The sequence below is a fragment of the Acipenser ruthenus genome, chromosome 24 (assembly GCF_902713425.1).
Source record: "Acipenser ruthenus chromosome 24, fAciRut3.2 maternal haplotype, whole genome shotgun sequence".
NCBI lineage: Eukaryota > Metazoa > Chordata > Actinopteri > Acipenseriformes > Acipenseridae > Acipenser > Acipenser ruthenus.
The window spans coordinates 21889398-21910754 of NC_081212.1; the positions used below are offsets into that span (position 1 = coordinate 21889398).

The following is a 21357-nucleotide window of genomic DNA, read 5'->3' on the forward strand; positions in this document are numbered from 1 at the left end:
TGACCCAAAGACATAAAAAAAGAAGAAAAACACAATCTATCAGTTATTTTTACCTCTGAAATCTTGCATCAACCCAAATGAATATATAAATAAAAACTGCCACATTCAAAACAATACAAATTTGATTTTAAAAGTATGTAACTGGAAATGATCTGTGTAAGTTTTCTGTTACCATACCACACTGTTTGATGAGGAATGCTCCAAGTTATAAACCATTTATCTTCAAAGTCAATATAATTGGTCCTAATAAGATACCTGCGACTGTATGGATGTTTTTACAATGGTGTCAAGCTGAGGTGTAATAGCTATCTTTTACTAAAGAATAATTATAAACGCATACCTGTGGTTGAAGTGCTCTACAGTTCTCAAATGCATTGTGTTAGTTAGCTTTTTGTATGTAACAGTTACATTTATAGATATCTAATCCAGCTTAGATCTTCATAACATGTCAGGTTGTGTTAGATGTCATTTAGTAAATGCTTAAAATAATTAAAGCTACTGTCTACATGAGCACCACCAAAAACCACAGTAGATTACACATTCTTTTAAATGAAACCTAAGCCAGTTCAGATAATTAAATAGAAATCGACTCCAGCATAGCTATACACCTTAGTTATGAATAAACAACAAATATGTACTTAAAGCTCTGGATTTTGTGGGCAGCTGACAAAGACGTCTGAAAGCATTGGGCTTCAAGTAACATCACCACCCAATTGTTTGTACACTGAAAACTGTTTACGTAAAGTTAAATCAAACAAAGTATTATTATTATTATCCATGTTACCGCGATTACTTTATAAACAATACATAACAATAACAATTACTATTTATTGATTTATTTGATACAAAAAAAAAGATGACATGCTCACCTACCTCAATCATACAAATCGATGTTTAACAAGTGCAGGTAACGGTCTACGCATGCCAATACATTTGCTTCAAACGTTAACTCACACCATACATTTTGGGTTACAAATTTTACACACATTCAACAGTAAAAATATGCTGTTGTTTTGTTTGTTTTTTTTACACCAAAGCAACATTGTGCATCAAAGACAAATCGCCAATTTGTCAAAATCGAGACCGACTTACACCAATCTGCACATCAATTAAGTCCACCAGTAATCCCTCACATGACAATCGTTGCATCAAACACAGCTGCAGCAAAATAATTGTATTCAATTAATACACCTGTTTCTGGTGGTATCCAGTACTGGTGTCTTTCTCTTTTGAAGCACAGGAAAACCGGGGCTTGTTGGCTATTATTATTTGCTTCCTTTTCTACATGAGGAAATACACTGTGGACTTTTTTTTAAAACCAAGCCTGGCAAGCATTTCATAATACAGATATGTGAACTAATACATCTAAAACATATACAAAAGTAGAACAAACAACACCTGCAAAACAGCTTATACAGCACAGCTGTATTATGACGTGTGGCCATTCACTATTCCACCTGTAATCTAAAGTGAGCCAAGCAACAGAAACACTTAAACTGAAACAAACATTAAACGCTGCAAAAACCAGAGATGACACAGAACAATAACCATTACATGTGCAACTAAATGCATAATGTATTTGCTTCCGTGGTTAGCAATACATGCAGTATGCGTCAGACAAATGCATTAATTCAAGTGGAACACTACAGGGAAGGAATAACAGGTAATGCATTGCATTTCATATACACGTGTGGCCAATATTTTAAAGTGTAACGAAACAAAATATTTGTTTGTATAATTACTCATGATGTTTTGTTACAAAAAGCTAACCCCCTGTTCCATATCTGTTGCGAACATTGAGAATTGAGAAAAAGTCTCCAAATGTACTTTCAGACTGTGCTAGCAATTCACAGGAATGAATCGCTGGCTGGGGAATTGATTTAATCCAGGGGTCTCCAGTACTGGCCATGATTTTAATCGACCTGTACCCACCTGTACAAACCACAGCTAGAGCACTGTAAGCCCCAGGGAATCCCTGGATAATGATGAATAGGTGTTTAACGTAATCGAGGGGGAATCCCCGGTGTTGTCTGGCAGATGAGATAAACGCCTTAGCCGCAGTAGTACTTTCAATTAATGTTGAGGTTTCCAGACTGTCCATGTAGTATGTGTGCTGCTTCAAAGAAGGGCTTATGTGAGCATACACATATGATGGTGTAATTTTCTTTTCTTTTTTTTTCATCACTAGAAATGTTGACCCCTGAAATTGGTCAATGAAAAGATTTGTGTGTGTCTGTGTGGGAGGGGGTTGTTGACACTTATATATATATATATATATATATATATATATATATATATATATATATATATATATATATAAATCATTGTTACATATCTGTAAATTGCAAAACATTACTACAGTAGAGCTATCATGCTTCAACCCCAGATGAAATCGTTACATGTTAGTTTACAATTACTTCTCATACATAAAGAAAGCATATTGAACAGTATAAGTATATTGTCTGAAACTCTATCATAAGGTCTAAATATATGTGACCCAGGGCACTGAGCTACCTGAAAGCAGGTATGTAATTAAAAGTTTGTTTACATATTTGAAAAGGTTGTTTCCTTAAAACCTTATGTTGAAAATATTAGCTTTAACTATTTCTCTAAAATGTTACCATCATAAATAAAATAAAATAAAAATCTTTCTGAGATGTCATCATAACCTCCTACTGCTGCAAAGACAAATGCAGTGAAATAGTTCAAAGAAAACTAGACATACTGGTCAGCAAGGTCTGCTTTCTGGTGATAGAATTCACACTGCTGATTATTTAGGCAATAATGTATGGGCCTGATAGTACACTTAAATTCACATGAAATCCTGTCCAATATTGTTCTAGACTGACCATTTTTAACATACATCAACAATTGTTTCAAGAATTCTCCTGGTTGCTTCAGTGAGTCGAAGTGGGTATTCTTAATGTCAGTGCATTGTGCTGGACACCCATTAGTCTCCTGATGCTTTAACCTCCAACAAGGTTATTGTATACAAAAGATAAATCCTTTAGTACAAATATTCAGAGTGGTTGAAAATGTCATGTACTTACTGCCACGTCTGTAGCATTTAAAATGTGTACTGTCACAGACAGCAGCAGTGAGGAGTACTGCACAAGATACTAAAAAACAACTGCTGCTGCCCTCATGTGGTCTGAGGAGGCTGTTTAACAGAAGCACTGTACAACAGTATCCTACCCCAATGGTTACATTAACTTACATATTCTGCTATTGTTTTCATACAGCAGTTTAATATACGATACATGTAAACGGTTTACTGCAGATGACACAATGAAAAGACAATTTTATTAAGCATACCATATTTATTATATTCTGAAATAATTAGAACTGCATGACAGGCATCAGTTAGTAAATCGATCATCTGTACCACAGGCACAAGTTAACATCCCATCATGTTTTATAAACATAAGGCTTTTGGATACCTGTATTAAGACTAGTGTTGGAATACTTATTCAGTTCATCTTTTGTCACCCATGCCATGTAAAACATGTTCTATTTTCAAGGCATATGTGAATATATGTAAATGTATATTCAGAAAAAAATAATGTTCAAATCATTAAGGCTATGTGTAAAAAAAATGATGACATTTTCACTTGTACCAAAATATCAGTAAAACATCTCCGTAATAACTCACTTATAAGATTTCATTTTTGAGATATGATACATTTGACTTCAGTAGTTACAAGCACATACACAAATGTCTTTATCTCAGCAACATTTTAGCACTAACAAGACATAAAAAAAAAAAAATTATATATATATATATATATATATATATATACTGTATATAATGGTGTCTTGTGAGTAATATTCAAATCAGTGCAAGCACATGTTATCTTAAGATACAAGTCTTGTGATCAAGCTGCTTAAACCCCTCTGAACAATATTTATGGTACCTTGTCAAAGCAAGAAGCTCTTCACTTTTAATCACAGACAGAAACTTTAAACATTTTCTTTTTCAGTTTAAAAAACTGTGACTTAAGTACTTGCACTGATGGCTTTAAATATCTGAAATTATAAGAGAAACAATCAAATTAGCAAAGTTAAAATGAAGGCTGATAACAAAACAAGCCTCTTCGTATCAATCGAAACTGCACCATGCAAACATTTTTCACTTATGAATGATGGGTTACAGATAAAAAGGTAAAATAATATCATAAGAAAATATGGTATTTAAAACAACACACTTAAAAATCTACAAGTAATATGGTAACATAAATAAAATGTTTATGGTTAACTTGAAAACTTTTTAAATATATTAAATGTATATACTGTACTTTTGTTCATTTTAAGTGCAAAACTACTTAGTTAACTTTTGCTTGCAGAAAAAGAGTGGACTATTGGCTCAAAGCCTGTTAGCAAGCCATACATGTTTTTGCACTTGTTTGTAACACACGTAAGCAATATTTCTTAATTATATAATATTCATGCTTATTGTACGATTGTTTGCTAATATTATTTTTTTTATTTGGTTCTGGGAACTAATAATGGGTGATCAGGGTGTATTGTTCTTAATTGTCTTCTCTAACCAAGCAACATGCTGTATTGCCTCATTGTGATCTTTGGTATGGGGTGAGTCAGTTTATGCTTAATTAAGAGGAGCTGTCTGACACTTTGCTATCAAATCATGTGTATAAAGTTTCTGCACAGCATGTGCAGTGGCTTGCCATCATCTTCAGTTTACCCTTCTATCGAAAACATCCCAGAGATGCTCAATGAGATTTTGGTTTGGTGTCAATACAACTCATTACAGGGTCTAACTGTACAAGTGTGTCCTGGGGTTTGCTTCTATCTGCTTAAGTTACATTGCACCCTATAGATGGAGCACTTACTACTTGAGCAGTGGAGCTGGAGCCATATACACAGAGACAAGACCCATTGGTATCCCCACAGTCCAATGCTTCTCTCTGACTATGAACTAGACTCCCATTCTACCCACTGCTTTCCCTGAGGTACAGTAAGTGATATAGAATGTATATTAAAAAAAAATACAAAAAATGCTTTAAAAAAAGGAAAACATATGAAATTCTACTTCAAAACTACAGCAGAATGCATTAGGTTGTGAGTTGAAAAGCCTGAACTGTCCCGCTTGAACAGGGAGCCATATGGTCACCTTAGATATGAGATACATATACACACACTTTAATACAATACATAATAAATACTGCACTCAAAAAGACACATTCTGAACTTCAATCACAATTTCTGAATGGCCTTTTGGCACTGATACAGTAAACAGTCAGGGAGGTCAGGTGAAGGGGATCTGAGCCACACAGCCAACATTCCAGTATTAATTCGGCAATGCAGCAGGCAGGGGATGGCTGGAAGCAGCTGACATGCTACTATACCTTCCGTGCCTGTTGAAAAACATTAAATGTCATTATCTACACTAGAACTCCTTTTATCCAAACTCATTCATTCCATTAAAAACACATACATGTGTTACACTGATAAACTATTTATATTAGACTAATAGCAAAGTCAAAATTGAAATGGTGGTGGATAAGCCAGAGGTCTATCGTTATGCCTGACATCGCACATTTGTTTTCTTGGAAAGGTCTAACTCAGTTCCAGGAACATAGAATGTATTATGTATGAACAAGCTGAGTTTGCAAAGACATCAAAAAAATAATTGAACACATTAGCTTGAAACTATTGATTTTTTTATTTATTTTTTGCTATATGATAAACCAAATTAAATAAAAATTATAAAAGAAATGCTAAATACAAAAAAGCAGCACTTCTGTAAAACCCCTCTAGTTTTAAAAAAAAAAAAACATTTGAATGCATTTACTAAAACTTACCTGGTATTTTGGAGATTAATGTTACTGCATTTCACTCATGTTGCGGCTATTACTACAATTCCATATCACATGAAATTGTGATTAATTGATCGTTCACATGCTCTGATTGATGGTTTAACACTAGAAAACACAGCACAATGTCCAACTGAACTGAAGAGTAGAATGAACAATACCTACCTATAATGTCAACAATATGAAGCTGTAATGTTTCCTTCAATGCATTCAGTGTTGCAGTAAGAGGATCCTTTGCATCTGATAATAACTTGAGATTCTGCTTCACATCATTGGAAAAGGCCAGCCAAAGCTTGCCATACTCTTCTGTGGATATTGTCAGGGGCCTGTGTGTCAAAAGAGAACACAGTACTCAGTAATTCTGAACTGTGATCACCACACTTTCCACACGGAGCTTAGGAACTACCTATTCTACCCACCAAAATAGACGCTTTGAAAAAAATAAAATAAAGAGGACATTGCTAGATTTTTGAAAAACAAGAAAAATTGAAAATATGTAAACTATCCTTAAGTAAAATATACCACATCATGCAGTAACTGCATTTTAAAGCCAGTTTGTTTCAGTGGAGTGCTTACAGATTTATGATTACTTTCCTTTTCCCTCAAGCAGTGCATTTCCCCATCCAAGAGGCATTACTGCTGATGAAGCTTTCTAGCCAGAGGCATTGCCTTGACTGCAGACTGTTTGTTAATAAAGAGAATAGGTTAAAATGTCAATTAAGCTTTATGGTAGGCTAGCTTTGCCATTATTTATTCTGTGGCATGTCTTAAGTGCCTCACTTTCAAGGCCAGGAATCTTACAGGTCAAATTAAACAAGCATCTTCAGCAAATGATGCCCTCTAGTGTCAAAATGTTTTTCTGCTTGTAAAGTTTTACTGATTACACTGCAGTGCTTCCTGCTGGTAGCAGCACAAACAACTTCATGGTAATTACACCTGCTTATAAGTCAACGCAAACAGTACTGCACCTGATAAAATCTGCCAATGCAAAGGCTAGTGAAAACTGTAGTTCTGACGATTTCTCAGGTTCCGCCTGGTAAGCGATGCTGCCAACAAGTGCTCCTTGTGCACACGGCTTCTCCATCAAGACAGAGCACTGACAGTTTGCTGTATTTTGGCCTTCAAGCAATGGAAACCCGTGGCCTGTGCTTTCAGAAACCTGCAAGACATTGTGGAAGAGGGGGTACTGGCATTACACAAACCACTTTCAAAGAACCAAATCTCTAAAATACAGTTGGGTCAAATCAATTGATCTAAATAGTGGCAGCCTAGGAATATGCATATTGTTACGGACATAAATGTATCCACATACACTGTTAGTAGAGATCTGTATACACTTTAGGTACACAAGCAGCCCCTTTAGACCCAGAACATTGTGAGTGTGGTATCTTACCTTCAGTTCCGTAGGTGCAAATCTAACCATAATGTCTTTAATGGCTGAGGTGCTTTGATTTGTTATAAAAACAACTAATACTACAGAGTCATCTTTGTAAATTTTACAGGCTGAAACAGCTATACTTTCATTAGAACAAAGTCCTTGAACTCCTGAATGAGCCAGCTGCGAGAGTTCTGTTGGCAGAGAAGGAGGGGGCCTGGTAACTGGAGGTTGTTCGTTCTCTGCAGCAGCACAGGAGGGCTGTAAGATCACCATGTCACCACCTGTAAACAATGAAGGAGCCAGTCCTGATGGATCTGAAGGTGTGTCCTGCTTCTCCCGCTCTCCTCCAGTCAATAAACCATCAGGTGTTGTGGAGTCCTGAAATTCAGAAGCTTGGCTTGATGACTGATTTAGCGTTGTCAGTTCTGTTTCTTGCTCGCTGCTAGTGTTTTCCAAAATGTTATTATCCATAAGGCGCTCTACTGTACTCCGGGAAGAAATAGAGGAATCTGAGAATTTCTCACTGGCATTTGAAGATTCTTGTGTTTTGTTTGTTTTCCTTCTGAACCTTTGTGAAGTGTTTTCAGATTTTCCCATCTGTGTAGGAAATAGAGTTTATTTTTTGTAGACCTCCCATATGAAACCATTAAACATTTTATTGTAAATATTATTACACGTGGATAAGAGAAATAGATGCGCATTAGAATTATAGGTACAGAAAAGCTTCCTGGTGTCTAGAACACATATGATAAATGCTGATGGAAGCATTTTCCATACGAGCCCACAATATGCTACAAAGACAGGATTGATAAATACAATTAATGTACTTGGTAAAAAATAACTTTGGCCCCAAGTTACAGGTTAAATTGTGGCTTGTTCATATTTTCAAAAAGAAAGTAAAATAATAATAATAAGAATACAATACTTGCTTCCAACTGAACAGTTAACTACATCTGTAGACTGAAAAACAAAAGAGCAGTAATTCACCAGGCAGAGGGTGTTGTGTGATTCCAGTCCTACGAAGAGTGACGATGCCAGCTGCTGCTTTTCCTGGTCTTCCTCAGGTATGGTTGGAGAGGCCAGGTCCAGCTGCAGCGATGCATTCTCCACAGAACTCTCTTGGGTGCTGGGTCCCTCATGACCGGGTAAGACCTGCAGGGTGCCTTCCGCTGTGGTTTCTTTCTGAGGCAGGTAGCCCTCTTTACCCCACACATTCCTCACACCTTCAAGTTTAAGGCTGTTTGATCTGGAAAAGAAGACAATCGATTTCAGTTTCAATACTGTCTTTGCTAAGAAAACAAATTATAGCCTCAAAGCAGATACATTTTATTGCTCATTTGAGCAATGACTGGAAATCACAGTTCTTTGTCTTGTTTATTTTAAATCCACACGATGCAAAGAAAAAATAAAAAAAATATCCAAAGGCAAGGTACACTGACTAACAAATAAAACACAACGAAGAAAATCTAGATTTGTGAATCTGGGATTCTACTTCGACACAAAATAAAGTAAACTTAAAGACAAATGAATGTCCTCAAGAGGGTTAATGCAATAAAAAAAATCCTAAAAGACATTCAGCAGTCAGATTAAAAAGAGGTTATTCTTTCCACCAGTGCTAAATGTCAGATGGTGAAGATCAGTCCCTTTGGTTTAACCTTGAAAGACCTGGCATATGCATCTTTAAAAGATAGTCTGCACAGTTCTGTCTATGCCCAGCTCTGTAACAGAGAGCAGAGAGAACGTACCCTCCTTTTGGCCCCATTTCTGTGCTGTTCCCCGACAGTCCAGAGCTTAGGGAGAGGCCTGTAGGAGACTGTCTCCCAGTGATGCTGCAAGATGACAGGCTGACAGGTAAGGACAGTCCATAGGGCTCATAATTCAGGGCTAGAATATAACACAAGGAGAAAGCACAATGAGAAATTTGCTATCCTACCTGAACCCTCATTATCGGTTATATTTACAGTATTTAAAGTATTATCTATACTGGAAAGTTTCCGCAACCTGTTAATTCACACTTCAACCAGGAACGGTTTACAACAGCTCCAGGACTATGTAACAATAACAATAATAATATGAATAATAAGAATACATGTTTTAATGGCATTGAACTTGCTTATTTGATCTTGAAATGTGCATAGCCATTACGAGAAACAAATAGTTGGCTATCAGACATATTCTACTACATATGGCTTGACAGTACACTTCAAGGCATGTTTCTCTGGTTTTCTTCCAATATGCCATATGCCAGAAATTGTTTTATGCAGAGTTCTCCAGATGTCTGCTAAATAAACACTGAAAACTAAAATATCTGAAAGAAAAGGCAAAGGAAAATGTCTGCCCTAATAGAAGCAGTTTTTTTTTTAGACAGGCACTCTGAAATGTATTACCTTCTTAGAGTTACTGGTAAGTACCCCCTTTTTCAGAGTGTGTTCCATGTTGAGCAAAAACAGCCTACCACATGATGGCGCTGTGTGCTCAGAACTAAAGGACACAATCGGCACAGGTTATAAAACCTTTGAAAATGTAAAGGTTAGCTCTGTATACCTTGTACACAATACATGTGTCACTTATATCCTTGCAGTCTTTTGGCGGAAAAGGTTATTTGGGGTGGTCACAGACCAATTAATATCCATAGAACACTGCTTTGAAAAATAATGCCTTTTACATGTGAAAAATTTCATTGCAATGCTCTGTTATTTGTACTTTTGCGTTAATTGTATTTTTATGTTTTCTGTGTACATTCTAATATTTTGAGCCACACTATATTGGTTCAACTCTCAATTGGCTTCGGGTTAACCTTGCTAATTTTGGTGTGCAGTGAACTCAATATCTTAGAGACTCCTTAAGTAAGATTACTTACAAAATACATCTACTACATCACATTTCTATTAGGCACATTCTACTGTATTTTGGTTCTTTTCTCCCAGACAAAAATATTTTGAAGCTAAAACAGAACAGATTTCTATTTGGTTGTATCAGTAAAATAGGAACTGATGTTCACAAAAAAATACTAGCCTTTCTAAAACATCTGTTAGTAAGCAGTAGGAGCACCAAAAGTAGAGTATTTTGTATTATCAGTCAAGCCCATAGCTGCTGTCATGAGCAGCTTTTCTGATGCTGGGGAGATGGAATCAATGTGGCACTTCTTAATGGTACTTTTTATAAACTTGTGATAAACCATGTGATAGGAGCTAACATATGCAGAACACCATTTGTTCCAGAAAATTAACCTGACAAATTAAATTGCTGTGTACAAACCTTTTCTTTCAAGACACTGCTGTCATGTGTTGTTGTTGTTGTTGTTAATAATAATAATAACAATAATAATAATAATAATAATAATAATAATAATAATAATAATAATAACTAGAATGGAAGTTTCTGGAGAAACTTTGTCTGCGTTGTAAAACACGACAGGTCATGGTCATTTGTGGATATGGAATACCTGGTTTTCTATACTGATTCTATAGTAAACATGACTATCTGCAGTGTTTAAGGTGCACTATACTGTCAAATCTGCAGTTACAAGATTTGGCCACCAGAGGGCAGACAGAGAAAGTTGGAATGTGGCATTTTTCTGGGCACTGCGCCTACATTTCAAATCCGATCACTACAAAATTTAATACCAACTAAATTCAAACATATTGGAAGAGCTGAGCGAAAGAATCAAGTTGATTGGTTGAAAACTGTAGGAGTAGGAACTGTCCAGTTTTTAGCTGTCATTCTTGAAACAGCCAAATGTCCATATCTGGCTCTGGGAAGGTCGTAGGTCAACGAAACTCGCATGGAGAGATAGAGAACCAATAGGTTTCTATACATGTTCAATTTTAACTATGACCCTATCTTGCTCCTAAAAGGAGTTATAAGCTGTGTAATTTTTGGGGGTCATGACCTGTTACCCCCAAATCCAACAGTCCGATTGCCACCAAAAGTATTAGCTTCTCAAATGAGATAGAGTGCAGTACTTGTGCAACGTTTTGAGTTGATCAGTTTAAAGCTCTAGGAGGAGATGCGTGCAGACAGAGAAAGTTGGAATGTGGCATTTTTGTGGGCACTGCGCCCACATTTCAAATCCGATCACCACAAAAATTAATAGCAACTAAATTCAACCATATTGGAAGAGCTGAGCGAAGAAATCGAGTTGATCGAATGAAAACTGTAGGAGTAGGAGCTGTCCAGTTTTTAGCTGTCATTCTTGAAACAGATAAATGTCCATATCTAGCTCTGGAAAGGTCAAAGGTCAATGAATCCCGCGTAACTTTTCGGGAACCAATGGGTTTCTATACATGTTCAATTGTAACTATGACCCTATCTTGCTCCTAAAAGGAGTTATAAGCCGTTTAATTTTTGGGGGTCATGACCTCTTACCCCCAAATCCACCAGTCCGATCGCCACCAAAAGTAATAGCAACTCAAGTGAGATAGAGTGCAGTAGTTGCAAAGTTTTGAGTTGATCAGTTCAAAGCTCTAGGAGGAGATGCGTGCGGAATTTTGTTGGAAACTGGAATAATAATAATAATAATAAAGAAACCGAGAAAACAAGGTCTGCGTTTTACAACGCAGACAATAATAATAATAATAATATTAGTCGGACACAAAAACGTAGAAAGTTCTCAATAAAATTCTCCAATGTTGTTTTTTTAATAATAATAATAATAATAATAATAATAATAATAATATTATTATTATTATTATTATTATTATTATTATTATTAAAAAAACAACATTGGAGAATTTTATTGAGAACTTTCTACGTTTTTGTGTCCGACTTCGTTTATTAAAAAAAAAAAAGGATTTCACACTTCCTGAACACTTTAGTTACATAACACAAAATTGACATACATCGCCAACTGTTTTCAACACGTCTAGCACACAGAATTGATTTTTCAATGTGCAAACTGGAAACTTCCTGAAGCAGAGAAAATGGAAATAACTTGCTGCCAGCAGCCGTTGGCTTCAAGTTTGTCAAAAGGGTTTACAATGTGAAATAGACAGAAAAGCTGATGAGAGGACAACTGTTGCAGGTGGTGTATTGAGGTGCCCGTTACCTTAGAAACAACAGAGTACATTAAGGCAAAAGCTGCTCCACCAATAGGGACAGGAATAGATTATTTCACTCTCCAGCACAGTGTGTTCTAACAATCAAAGATTTTAAAAGTACAGGGAGTTCTGGAAAGTGCACATTGATAATTAAAGTCACCTTTCTCCTGTGAGAGCTCCTCTTGTCTTTGATGGTGAGGTTTATAAGGAGCAGCACCGCGACCCAAAGCATCAGCCACAAACCCATCCAAAAAAGACAGTGAAGTGTCCACCTAAATAAATAAAAAAAACAACAGGGTGCGATTATCACAAAAAAACAATATATTCTGAAGCATTAGGTTTAATGACCAAAGCGTTCAGTAAACAACCTCTTAGAGAAATAACACCTGCTTAGAACTCCTTAACACTTCTGATATTCCTCCTTGGGATGTCGAAAGACAAAATTCAGTGGTTTGAAAATCTGTTACTCCATCCCTTGCTGCTCCTCTACTAACTGACCAGCTCAAATGATCCATGCCCTGTGTGGTTGGATAAACTCTTGACAAGACCCCCTAGAGATTATATACACTAGACTGCAGTCTGGCTTTGGGGGTGCAATATAAATGTGACTGCATGCTTTTAACCTGGGTGACTAAGATTTAGAAATTGTGAACACAAAATCTTAAATTACTTACACCTCTTTCAATATTATTTTGTATCACATGAATATGTTTAGTTAATAATCTTTTTTTTTTTTTGACAGCTGCTAATACATATGCTGCATTATACCAGAAAAAAACTTTATACAACCACCTTATTATGAACCAAGAAATGTATTACTGTACCTCTATATCTTCACAACTAGCATCCAGGGGTAAAACTCTTCTGATGAGATCTCTGTCGTCATTAAGATGCTTCAGCTCAAAGGCATGTTGTCTTAGAACTGTATCCAGAGATGTAGTGTATTTCTGTGCTACTTCAGCCACTGTGTTTGGACACACTGTATGAGACGAAAGCTTTGTGATTGCAGCCATGATCCAGCCTTTAGTTTCAGAAGTGACAGAGCTTTGATCAAGCAATCTTCCTAGTTTATCAAGCACCACTTCTGGCTTGGTCTCTGCTTTAAGAAAAAAATACTCTCCTAGAACCTGGGGAAGACACAATTGCATTTAAATGGAAAAATAAGCACTATAACAATAAACAATGCATTTTACTTTTAATTTAAAAACGTGCATACTGTTTGCAATGTTTACTGTACATCATAAACTCTGCTTGACAGGCTTCAATTAATGCCATTTTCCATAGCAGCCAACACAACTGTTATCAGATTTATTTTTTAGCACTCCCTGAAAAGGTTAAAGCAAGTTATATGTTTTCTGTTGCTCTGGAGAAACAAAGCAAATCTCTTTGTACAGGGTGAAGGTTGAGTGAAAGCAGATACTGTATGTGGATAACTGGGATAAGCGTTCATGTAGCTAACAGTATGATAAAAGTCCAGAGATCCGACTGTGTGGAATACTTTGGACCAGGATCATGTCTGCAATTAAAAGGGAAAAAAAGCCATTCTCCTTACCCAGCTTATAACCTGTAGAAAACGCTGGGGAACATGAACATTGTCTTTCTCTAGAAGTGAAAGATAGGAGTTCACGGCATGCAGCCTTAACTGATGGTCTTCAGCTTCATTTTCAAACCCTGGAGGAAAAACAAAGTATTCATATTTATTAAACTGAGCCTAAATAATCAGTGAAAAGAACACTTGTGAGAATCACATTTAACCAAATAGTAAGACAACTGAAAATGAAAGGCACTAGTTGTTCCCTGGGAAATACATTAAGCAACAACACTTGGCTGTGGTAGCAATACAAGTAAAGCAAAGACATGAGCATGAAAACAAGCAAGTCATTTTGTTTTGCTTACATTCTTTGGTGCACTATAGCAATGTGTCCACATATAGTTAATATGGGAATAAAACATATGTATCTCAAGGTTTAGAGACAGTACACTATGAATTATAGTGTACAGTGAATCACTGTGGTAAACGACTGTACATCAGCAAAGTGCTGCATCTTCATTAAAGAAAATCACAAGTTATCAAGAGGTTACAAGTTCAGTTAGTATTATTAACTGCACATCCACCTTAATGAAATACAATTACCACTGAAGCATAACAAACATGTCCTTCTTGTTTATGACTATAAGCTAGTAATTAATTCAGTTTGTCACAACAATATATCACATATATCACTTCACTTTCTTTGGATTTTGCATCTATTTTTATTCTGTACTAGCACTACATACTTCCAAAAACAACTTTAGAGTGCAAGAGAAGGGTGTGGGGGTAGGGGAGAGGTTACTGACAACATCGATTTTCATTCATCGCCTGGAACACAGAAACCCCACATTATCTGCTGTGGTGTTGATAGATTGAATACAAGCAGAACATTAATGTGAACCATTTCAATCTGTGACCTTTTGGTCTGCCAGCAAATGAGCCACTGACACAAAGCAGAGCCCCAGTCTCAGGTTTTGAGTACATGGTGTATTTCTGTTTATCAAGCACATCCTTTACAAAAAACTGCAGTAATATTCCTACCCCACAACCACCACTGTACGTTCCTCCTGTATTACATTTTTTTTGTCTTTTTAAATGCACCACTAACCTTCTGCAAGTAACCTCAGGAAGTTGTTGGGGATATCTGGTTGCATCACGTCACCTCCTACTGAAAGCACAGTGTTCATGGTCTGGATGAACCACTCGTTGTCTGGGGCATATGTACAAACATTGATAGGAAAAACGGTGGGTTTTTTTCTAAATTGCAGTTATTTATTAATAATCAAGAAGTAATTTTTTTTGTAATCTATTATAATTATATGAAGCCATTATGACAAAAAGCATACACGTTTTATTAATCAAGCAAACATTATATTATCTGTTGTTTATGTACTGTAGGATGAATCATCCACTTACTATTCTGTTTTTTATAACTTGGGGAGCACAATATTTATCTTTATGTTTCCCATTTGTATATTTGATCTCGGGCTACATTAGGCGTTCTCTTTTTAGTCACTGTCAGTGAAAGGATATTTCTCAGCTAGTTCAGCAACTTTTCCAACCAGGTCAATAGTTGTGTATTCGTCTTTACTTTGCCTTAGAAAATCAAGCATCTTTTCCACAATGACCGTTACATTCTGGCCATTGGTTATTCGATACAGCAGCTCCAGAGTCTGCAAAGAACATAAAAGATTTGATAACAATAATTCATCAAAATGAAATAATCTCAAACATGCCACAGAAGAGTGTCACATCAACAGCATGGAACACAAAAACAACACTGACACGCAAACAGCTTCAGAGGAGGGACCTACTGTATCAGCCAATAGGTACATTCTCATAAAATCTAGCAATTTAATACTGTTTACCATTCAGACCTTTTAATTGTACAGTACTCAATTTACTCATGTATACTAATATTGTCTTGATAAGATATTACCTCTGTGTAATCAGTGCAACAGACATGTGACACATATTTGAGAATGTAGGTGGATTTTTTTTACTTCACCTACACATTCTTTTCTTAACTCTCAAGCATCTTAAATCTTAATGAGCATACACATGTTGTGCAAACATTTACGGGAAAACAAAAAACGTGTTTTACCTCTCGCTTGATAATTGGGTCAGAATGATCCAAGCACTCAATAATTGTCATTTGATGCTGAAGAGCTAGGTTAGGATCCTGCTGGATTACATAGGTCAGTGCTTTTAATCCTAAAAAAACAAGGTGATCATTACTAGTGACACACGACACACAGGTATGATTCTCAGTATTTTTCCAATAAATATGAATCATAGCAGAATCAGCAATGTATTAAAGGAACTATTTTAACTAGGCTTTAACTGAGAAGCAAACATTACTGAATGGTTTCACAGACCCCGATTAATACTAATCTAAAGGCCTAATATTAGTTTAGGAAAGGACGTTGATTAATGCTAATCTGGGTCTGTAAAAGCAGCCCTTAAAGTAAAATAATTTACATACATGTACTGGTGTACCAGGTTTATATATCTAAACTAAAATATAACTAATGACAGACTATAATTTAAAGAAATAATTGAAAAAGTAAACTTTAGAATGGATGAAAGCTTTAGGTCAATGGAATAATCTTTACTACTGTATTTTATGTTGGTGTCAAAATATTATCAAGACAATATGCAACACAGACAGACACCTCCAGACACCCCAAGATTCTGATGCTTTGAAAAACGTATTAGTCAGCTTCTTACCTAGGTACTTAAGGTTAATTTTGGGTGACAAAACAAACTTCCCAATACATTTTGCCGCTTTCTCCAGTAAATCTGATTTGGGGTAAATTGTATAGACAGTCTTCACACACTCAAATAAAATAGCTGAAAAACAATCAAATAAAAAAAGATATGTAACACATACACAAACTGTGCCCAACATATGAAAAGCACACGTTGCTTTCATCATCCCAAACACAGGCCAGAACACTGCAACCTAGAATGCTGTTGCTCTTCCCATGTTTCATTACAATAGGATTAGCGGTTAGCTAAAGAAATGTAAGCCATGTACCTAAGTTCAAGCGCTATCCCTGTAGGGGTTATTATAGCTTAAAGGGGAACTGTACTCAAAATAACAAGGCTCTCTAAATGCTCTGTATACATAACAAAATGCGTCTCGCTGTTAAAAAGTCAAGCGTTTGGCCAGTATTTCAATTTTTTTTGGTCAACTTTCTGGGTTGCTGGAAATGCAGGCCGCCGCCATATTGGAATCTTTCTGGCGCCGCTGTTCCATCATATCGTTGACACCCCCCCACACCAGTGAACGCTGGCAGGGTGAATTATGTCAGAATGCGAAGCGTTCGGGTGCAAAATAACAAAAGGAAAAACAGCAACAAAAAGTATTTTTGTGTGCCTAAGCCTTTAAACCAACAAAGAGCAGCCATAACAAAACAATGGCTACACAATACAGGAACGGGGCATACGCTCAATAGAATACTATGTGTGACTATAGAGCGAGTCAACGACAGGACGTTACACGAAGCGTGACTGAAGAGAGCTCCAATACATTCAATGTTAATTTGTTTTAATGGTTTTTATATAATATACTGCTCAAGGAGAGGCTGAAAATGCATCAAAAGCTTTAGTTAACATGTTTTCTATTGAAATGGTTATATATTTTTTTTGCATTACAGTTCCCCTTTAACAGCTTACAGTGTTATAAAGGAGCAATTCACACATCCCCTCCTGCTTTACACTTACCATACGTCATGTTGTGATTAATTTCTGCTCTTCTTACAGATTCATCCAAAATATCATACATGAGTTCACTTGTACTGTAAACCAAGAAGAAAAACCTGTTACACGTCCCTTCATTAAAAGTATCCACTGTCAGCATGTTCAATTCTTGGTGGTCTCCATACTCAGAAGGACAATGACTTTTGGGTTTGGTATTTCCAACATCCATTTCATATCATCTATAAAGAAAATGTTGACTTCAACTTACATGAAGTATAAAATATTCAAAACTCAACATTTATTTTTAGCTTTGAATCATCAGTGCTCAAAAGATCAATTGTAACTGTAATTAATTCTAAAGACGGAAACACACTTGAGTATGCTACTTTAAAGTGAGTTACCTTTGATCGTCATTCCCTAGTAATGCCAGAATTCTAAGCAGTTGAATCTGTAACCATGGTGCTGGTACACTGTGGTAATTGAAGTCCACAGGGAGTTTTCCTCCTACAACCTGTTTTAGAATGGTTACAAAGCTTTCTGTCAAATCTTTATAGCCTTCTGGGTTTTCCTGAAACAACAAGGTAATGAATTGGTCAAAATCAGTGCTTATCCTACTCAACATGGATATCAAGATAAATTTTAACAAGTTTACAGGGTTCAATCCTCTAGTTTTTATATAAGCACACACCAAACAGATCCAAGTTATTTTATTGTTTCCAAATATAAAATCTGAGAAGAAATGTACAGATCTAGTAGCAGCATTTCCCACATGTTTTTAACTTAAAAGATAAAATATGCAGAGGAGTAAAATAATTTTGTTCCAGGATCGTTTTTGATTGTTTTGCAATGGTTTTGATTGCAATGCCTTCTAACTAATTACTAAGCATTAATGACTCTTCAAACACTAAAATCTATTTTATACATAAATCGGACCTTTGTCTGAATGATATTTTTCAAACTGTTTTGAGCACTTATGCATAGTTTCACCTGAACCAACCTTGATCATTTGTCCGTAAATGTGCAAAGAAGCTGCCATGACATCAGGGTCCTTATCGCACAGTGCTTTTCGAAACTTGTCATGTATGTGCTGGACCTGATTAGGGGCAATCATGTAAAACTTGTACAGTGCAAGAACTGCCTTCCTTCGGATTATTTCTCTGAAGATAAAAAAAAACAAACACTGGGCAAAAATAAAATACTACATAAAAAAACTAAAACAGAAACAAATATATCCCTCCTTAGAAAATGGAATGACAACCACCAAAAGAGCATAAATAATAGATAGTGGTATTAAGATCCAGAGTCTTAAGATGATTAAAATAGACCTCAATGTGTATTGGAATAGCTTAGAAAGAAGCCATAGTTTTATAGTTTTGAATCTCAGGCATATCTCACAACAGGCAGTCAATGTTTGATTTCAGTTTGTTTTTGGTCATCCTTTTTTTCCTTTTTAACATATATTGTATTCCAATAATAATAATTTTAAAAAATCATACTTTGAATGCTGGAGCTTGTCCTCTACTAGTGGGAGAACTGCTGGGATCATGTCTTTTGGAAAAATCTGACTGGCAACAGTTAATGCCATGCAAACTTCAATAAGGTTGGTACTTTGCAAATCCTAAAACGAAATGGAAAAAAAGACCAATTAATAAAAATAAAACATTATGACGTTCCAAATAGTCTGAATATATCTTTCTTACTTTACCTTTAATACTGTGTTCACAAGGAGAAGTAGTAGCTCATGACTTTCATTTAAAAACAAAGAAACAGCCAGATAGCCTGTCAAGAAATACAAGTGTCAGGTCACTTAGTACAACAGATGTTCTACAGATAATCTCCCTACTCTTTTTGCATTTAATTACCAGTAAGAGAATACTATTAAGTGTAAAATGACATTTCTCTACTAAGACGGTCCTGTGTGGTGCACAGTTCAGTCATGAGTAATAAGCGTGTAAAATAACATACCAACTCTTTTTTCCAAGAGACTCCCCTGCTGAGCAAGTTTGATAGCGTGTATATAGCCGAAGGAAGCTTCATATCCCAACATTTCACAATAGATCATTCTCACCATAATTTCTTTCATCTGTCTCTGAAATAAATAACATTATGTCAGCAATACATCATTTGGTATAAGATGAAAACACTACTTTTTTTATTCTAGCAGATGCCATCTGGCAAAAAAAAATACATAAATAAAATAAAATAATTACAGTACAGTATGAAGCCTCGGGGATGGAAATAAGACTCCTATTGCATAGCACTTTGATCCATTCCTGGTTTTACTATACTATGAGTTTAATAAGACACACCTGAGCTTGTTCAAACTTGTATTAACACCTGGAATGGGTGAAACTGCTATGCAATATTAGTCTTATTTCAATCCCTGTGCCTTAACCTATGTTTTTATGTCATTAATATTGAAAGAAGTAGAGGAAAGTAAAACGTTATAAAGACTATACTGTGCCTCGGTTTCTTAATTTATCAGATTGTCTTACCTTAATTTAATAGCTATACATAAGAGGTTGAAGTCAAATAGATTATTGTTAAAAAACAGAAAATGTTTCATGTCTCAAACTGTTTCTTATAAAGAACACACACATGTAGAATTTGGACAGATGCTGGCCCATTTGAAAATCTAAAATGGAATGGATGGGTGGGTAAATCATGCTCTTACCAGTGTCGTGTTAGGAGAAGAAACATGTTCTTTAATTGCAGCTAGTTCCTTCTTTATCAGTTTTTCTTCATCCTAAAATAAAATGCACACAATATGGTTAGACACACGCACATTGGTCTGGACCAAAAAGCCTTCAATACAGTCAAACTATAACGCAGTATGTAATTCAACATGTAAACGTAACATTATTCAGCAGGTTTCATTCAACTTTATGAAGCAAATTTAGTTATTTCTATCTATAGGTGATGCAAAACGTTTGGACATAGCTGTACTTCCACGGTATAACTAAATAGGTTATACTATACGAATTTAAAATACTTTCATAAGATGTTTTAGCTATGTATCGTTTAACAAAATGACTAATACAAAAGAAAACACATGCAGGCAACTTACATGTTTAGATGTCAGTTTTGCAATGTTCCGGATAAGATTTCCTAATTTTGAAGTGCCAGAAAGTTTCCCTGTACCGGGCTGCGAATCCAGCGACAGAAAACTCGGAAGGGCCGTTAGTGTCTTTTCAACAACATCACTCATTGCAACTGTGACATTCAAACAAACTCTCCGGAAAGCAGAAAATATTAATAAAGACTTGTCTTTATTTTTTAATAAACACAAAATAGAGAATGTTGTTACGATACCCCCCTGAACGCCATGTTCAAATAAGTCACTTCCTGTTAGCTTGAAGTGAAAACTTTATTAAATCTGTTTTGTAAAGGACATTGTGCTTACAGTGCTGTTGGCTGTATCATGTTATGAGCACTAGAGGGCATCAGGACGCGCTACACAAGGGAATCAGCAGTTTTGCAGTAGTCCAAATACTGTGTACGTTAGACACGATTTTAAAATATTATTTGTCTAGGATGGCCTAAAGTACAGTGTCGGCTCCCTGATCAAAGAATATTGTTGTCAAGGTTTATTCGCCCTTGTCTACATAAATGGAAACTTACAATAATGGCACACGTTCCTAGGAATTCACCACAAAAACAAACACCATCCCTATAGCATAAAGTAAGCTATTCTATTGCGTACAAATAAACACCTATCATTCAGCTTTGCCATCAGGGTGGCTTATTAATCAATAGGAAATCTGAGATCCCTTCAGTAGCGGCTAACTCCAGTGTTCGGCTGACGCAGTTTGGTGGGAGCTGACGCACATGGGCGGGTTTTAACTCGAGTCCACCTCTTCCACTGGGCTG

General features: G+C 36.0%; 2 protein-coding genes across 2 annotated transcripts in view; both read right to left on the reverse strand.

Moving 5' to 3' along the window:
- Window positions 1-1055, reverse strand: part of LOC117429426 (gliomedin-like) — a 57852-nt gene extending 56797 nt beyond the window's left edge. The window contains exon 1 of the mRNA XM_058998703.1: window positions 874-1055. The gene's annotated coding sequence lies outside the window, so the exon portion shown is untranslated. The remainder of the gene's footprint in view (window positions 1-873) is intronic.
- Window positions 1056-3300: 2245 nt separating this feature from the next.
- LOC131700577 (AP-4 complex subunit epsilon-1-like) lies at window positions 3301-20878 on the reverse strand. Its single transcript, XM_058998706.1, has 21 exons — window positions 20555-20878; window positions 20162-20233; window positions 19453-19576; window positions 19193-19266; window positions 18984-19105; window positions 18485-18644; window positions 17889-18055; window positions 17512-17585; window positions 16513-16635; window positions 15887-15996; window positions 15312-15455; window positions 14891-14999; window positions 13804-13922; window positions 13076-13378; window positions 12412-12523; window positions 8958-9096; window positions 8200-8458; window positions 7228-7809; window positions 6803-6993; window positions 6000-6160; window positions 3301-5375 (listed from the first exon to the last, which is right to left on the reverse strand). Exons 1-21 carry the CDS (start codon window positions 20693-20695, stop codon window positions 5215-5217), a joined length of 3447 nt encoding a protein of 1148 aa, XP_058854689.1. The 5' UTR covers window positions 20696-20878; the 3' UTR covers window positions 3301-5214.
- Window positions 20879-21357: the final 479 nt, after the last annotated feature.